At 29.5% G+C, this 5,036-nt stretch overlaps 1 protein-coding gene across 1 annotated transcript; it reads right to left on the bottom strand.

Annotated features, from left to right (window-relative positions):
• Nucleotides 1-630: 630 nt before the first annotated feature.
• Nucleotides 631-2,747, bottom strand: LOC125075910 (golgin subfamily A member 6-like protein 6). Its single transcript, XM_047687753.1, has 2 exons — nucleotides 2,711-2,747; nucleotides 631-2,197 (listed from the first exon to the last, which is right to left on the bottom strand). Exons 1-2 carry the CDS (start codon nucleotides 2,729-2,731, stop codon nucleotides 1,304-1,306), a joined length of 915 nt encoding a protein of 304 aa, XP_047543709.1. The 5' UTR covers nucleotides 2,732-2,747; the 3' UTR covers nucleotides 631-1,303.
• Nucleotides 2,748-5,036: the final 2,289 nt, after the last annotated feature.

The following is a 5,036-nucleotide window of genomic DNA, read 5'->3' as shown; positions in this document are numbered from 1 at the left end:
AGGAAATGATTTATTAGAAAAACAACTATAACTCAATTTATATTTATATCAGATTCCAACTAAAAAAAAACAGCGCATTATAAAGTGTTGCTCTCTGGTAGTAGATTAACTGATAAAAATCTGGTCAAAGTAAAAACCTACGATTAGAAATAGCACAGACCTACATAAAAATATTTTTAGAAACAGTACTATGTGATGTCAAATAATTTAAATTAATAAAAAATATAATAAAATACCTTCATTCCTAATTGTTACCCATCGTATAATTTACCTAATAGTCAAGACTGTCATAAAAAATATTCAATACCACGTTAAAGTTACATTGACAAGTTTTCTGTTAAATGAGATGAATTAATTATAAATGCTTAAATAAAAATATTATAAGAACTTTAAAACGAGTATTTAATAAGAATTGACGTAAGAGTAATTAAATTCTATAATTATAAGATATTATATTTCCCCATTGCTATAATGTCATTTTTATAATAGTAGTTTTTTTTAATATTTTCTACTAAAAACGGAGAGATTCTAAATTTGGTCTTTAATAAATTTCAATATTTAAGATAAGTTCTACTGAAAAATAAAAATGCAATTTTATATTTATGTATTTTTTATTTGGTTGTACTTGTTTATATAACTCTCAACATTAACACACAATTGTACTTTATAATTTACGGTGCTAAAAAGATTCGCTTCATTGTCTTCGGCTATGAACAATCAGTTCACATTAAAGTTATCCTTTTTAATATTAACTATACAAAATATGGTAATACTGTCAGTTCACAACTTTTTACTATTATTTTTTTATTTGCTCAACATTCATTAAAATATCTAAAACATTTCTTTCGTGTTATTGTTAAAACAGTACGTATCTTTCATTCTGAAAGATCACTCAATCTAGTAGCCTTTTCATATATTTAAAATAAACATTAAAAAGTATGATTTGATAATTACGTAATAATAAATTTTGCATTTATAAACAGTATAATTGTAAAAGGAAGTGAACTATTAATGTATTTTATTGCTACTTTAAGCAACACTTAAGAGGCGCACGCAAAGCCAAACACATTCGCAAGCGAAATTTTGAATTTCGTACAATCGCTGATAAAAGAGCATTCGCCTTCGCGTACGCCTAAAATAATATTAACTTGTTTAGCAAATACTCACCAGCACCATCCAGTAAACAGGGTAAAAGATATTATTTACAAAACTCAACATATCTTGGGTTTTATGGTAACAATTAAGTAACAAATGACTACGACGTAAATATGACTATATGTACAAATAACGTAAAAACTACCTATTAATCCCATCCGTGGTGCTCGTGGTGTTCATGATGTACTGGTACCCACACTTTTTGCCATACTGGTTTCCATACTTTTTTCCACGCGGGAACTTCTATTGTTTTCCATACTGGAACTTGAATTTGCTTCCATTTCTCGACCCATATTTTCTTCTGTACTGGCACCCAAACTTCTTTCTTAACTGTTTTCCATACCTGTACTTTTTCTTCTACCCATTCCTGCTTCTTTTCCGTTACCCAGGCTTGTTTCTTTTCAGTTCTCCAAATTTGTTTCCATTCTTCTTTCCATTCTAGTTTCTTGTCAGTTACCCACTCTTGTTTGTGCTCAGTTTTCCAAACTTTTTTCCACACTGGTTTCCAGATCAACTTTTTTCTCCAAAGATCATGACTGGTGTATTCCCATCCATGGTCATCTTTACCCAAATATTTTTCACCAGGAACACCCTCCTTTACCCATTCAGGCACAAAGTTCTGTTTCCATTCGGGTACTTGTATAGCTTTAGTAACGGGTACTTGTATTTCTTTCCAGACTGGTTTCCAAACTTTCTTCCAATCTGGTACTTGTACTTCTTTCCATATAGGTACTTGTACTTCCTTCCATATGGGTTTTTGTATGACTTTCCAAGCTGGTACTTGTTCCTCTTTCCACTGTTGTACTTTTTCGGTTTTCCAGGCGGGTACTTTTTCTTTTTTCCATTCGGTTTTCCAGATTAACTTCTTTTCAGTTTTCCAAATCTGTTTCCAATCTTCTTTCCAAACAAGTTTTTTTTCCCAAACTCCTTCTGGTTCATGCCAGCCTGTAGGTGAACGTTTCTCTCTTGAAATTTCTGCGTCTTCAGAAGTTTCTTTTAGGGGTATGGCTATTGAAGCCACGACGGATATCGCCAAACATAACTGAAAATAAAAACATAATTAGTTTTTAAAACCAAAAGATAATAACCAAACTAATTTGTTGAAATATAGTTCGTTCACAATGATCATTCTTAATATTCAAAACGAAGAACACGCAAGTGATTGAGTGAAAAATAAGGGCAGATTATTTTTTAAGTATATTTTAAACTAAATTCAAATTCGGCTATTAATTATTTTTTACTACGAGCTACAAATTAAATCATTAATGTAAATATGACATATCATGAATCATTTATTCTTTTCTTGTTTGATTTTAATAAATAAGCAATAAATAATTATAATAAGTAATTCCATCTTTACTGTGTACTTTCATATAAATTGAAAATATACTTTCAGAAATTTTAAGTAATTTCTTAGTTCAAAGTATAATACTTTGCAAATTATTTATTATTTCATGCAAAGAGTGAGCTGTCAAAGCTTTTAAATTCATTTAAGTTTAGCACTTTTATATTCATCGATAAAAATCACAACACATCACTAGTAGATCACACCCACCGTTATCGCCAGCGTCCTCATTTTGAAAGCGAGGTGTACGCTGCCACGACTGCCTTCAATCCGACCGTGCATGTCTATTTATCAACAAGCCCCTCTCTTGTAAGATACGACTCCTGCGTTCAGGATTGCTTGTGACGCGCTTTTCTCAATCGTGACTAGAGATGAGACCTCTAGTTCAAACGTGACTTTAGTCAGGCTATTTTCTAATGCTAATATGTTACCACATATTAATAAAATTGTTATATATATTGGTTATTATTTCGTCTTTGTTTGAAGTATGCCATTATATTACAGCAATTCTAAGGCCGATTTAAAAATGTGAATGAGAATGTGAATATTATTTAAAATATATTTAAATCACGTTACCCTTTTCAAACGTGTAGTTTGTCATAGATTTCAGTATTTATAATTACATATTTCTCTTTAATTTCATCATTCATGATCATAGATGTAGTGTTAAGAAGTAGAAAAAATAATAATTAAACTAATAATAACCTTACTAAGCTAATAATAAAAGTTAATTTTTAATGTTTTCTTCAGTCGTAACATTATTTCCCTATCCATGTCATTGATTTCTCCGTCGTTAAGATGCGGCTGCGCATCTGATGCAACGCCGGCCGTGCACCCCGTCCGCATATGTGACAACTTCGCTTAATCTTGGACAAGGGAAAAATATCGACTACGACCATACAGTAAAATCAACATAAATGTTTATTTTTTTTAACTTGAAATATTTACGATCACCGTCTGCAATACGTAATGCAACCCAATAAAAACGTAAAAAGAGATAATAAATTGTAAAAATACATATATATTTGCATCATTTTTTCAATCGAAGCAATTACATAACATCTAAATATGAATGAGTGAAAGTTCAACAATTAACAATTAAGATTTAACTTCACAAATGAAAGTGTTTAGTTAATTTCACAATTGGCTGCCCATAGCTGACACATTTGCAATTGGGGTTAAAATATTATCTAATGTAACCAAGTCATACTAATTAATATTCAATTAATTGTTTACAGGCGCCGCATACTAATGTACATATTGCCTCGATCGATTGGCTGCCAATTAATAAGCGTCAAGTTATTTTATTTAACATTTTAATAACTTAAAATACTTGTATAGTAACTCTTAATCAATTACAAAAAAGAAGGTGATTTGACGTGGATTTTTTAAATGTTTTTTACATAAATTATAGGTGTTAATATACGAATGTGCAATAACAATCAGTCAGACGGTATATATACACATATTTCTATGAAACATAAAATAATTTTGTACTTTTATATTTTACATTTAGAATTGAAATTTTTCAATTGCATTTGTTAGGATTTTTTGCAACTTTAGTGATTAAATATTGTGTATTCCTTTATTTAACCCAATTATTTTTATTTTATTTATATTTAGTAGCTTATAGTAAGGTGTTGCACATTTCTAATGCAAAGCATGGTGGTATTCTATTATATAAACAAACTTAGCTTAAAGTCGGTTAATACTAAAATGCTTTTTTATTATACATAACAAAACTTAAATCTCTTAGTTTAATCCCTTAGACTAGAAGAAGCTACTATAGTTTAGTTATATAAGACATAGCTTAAAATTAGCTGCGAATGCAGCTCAAGTAGCCGTTGTTTGACCTTGAGAACAAAAATGATATCGACTTTAAACTAAAATTTAGTTACTAAATTGTGCAATTGTACTTACAAATGAAACAATTTAAATGCATTAAAGTGTTTTTTTTTTTATATAATAATATTCCAACGTAGGTAAACATTGTGCCTAAGTGTTTTTATTGATAAAAGAAAAACAAGCTGGTCACACAAAACTGAACTCCAACCTATTTAAAAAAAAAGCTAATTAAATTAGCTTGTACACATCGAACGCAATCGATTAATGATGATTGAATAAACGAATGTACAATAGTGATTAGTCACTTGTTAGTCATTTTGTAATACATCGTGACTTAGACCGTGATTAGAGATAGTCTTAATTTAATCTGTGCATGTTACTTTGACTTTAAGTTGACTTAAAAATAAAATTTTGGCTATAGAGTACGTAAACGCATGTGCGTTGTACATAATGCTTTATTTAAAGACACTTAAGAGTTTGTCAACGCAATAATACATTCTGGATCAAGGGTAAAAATCGGTATATCACAAGAATACGTTTTATGTTCCATTTCCATTTAATTTATAAACAATCTTAGTTTTTAAATTAAAGTAATATTGATATAGGATTGTATGCTGATGATAATTAACTGTTTTTGTAATTTTATAGTAAAAATCACATACTGACCATGTAAACAATTCATACAAAGTAA

Source organism: Vanessa atalanta, chromosome Z (genome assembly GCF_905147765.1).
Source record: "Vanessa atalanta chromosome Z, ilVanAtal1.2, whole genome shotgun sequence".
NCBI lineage: Eukaryota > Metazoa > Arthropoda > Insecta > Lepidoptera > Nymphalidae > Vanessa > Vanessa atalanta.
The sequence above is the reverse complement of the archived record's forward strand: the minus strand, read 5'-3'. Positions and strand labels throughout refer to the sequence as shown.

Excerpts from the sequence above, each read along its gene's own strand:
- LOC125075910 (XM_047687753.1), bottom strand. The coding sequence starts at position 2,731 with ATGAGGACGCTGGCGATAACG. Across the intron at positions 2,198-2,710 it reads TGAGGACGCTGGCGATAACG|TTATGTTTGGCGATATCCGT; the intron begins GTGGGTGTGATC and ends TTTTATTTTCAG.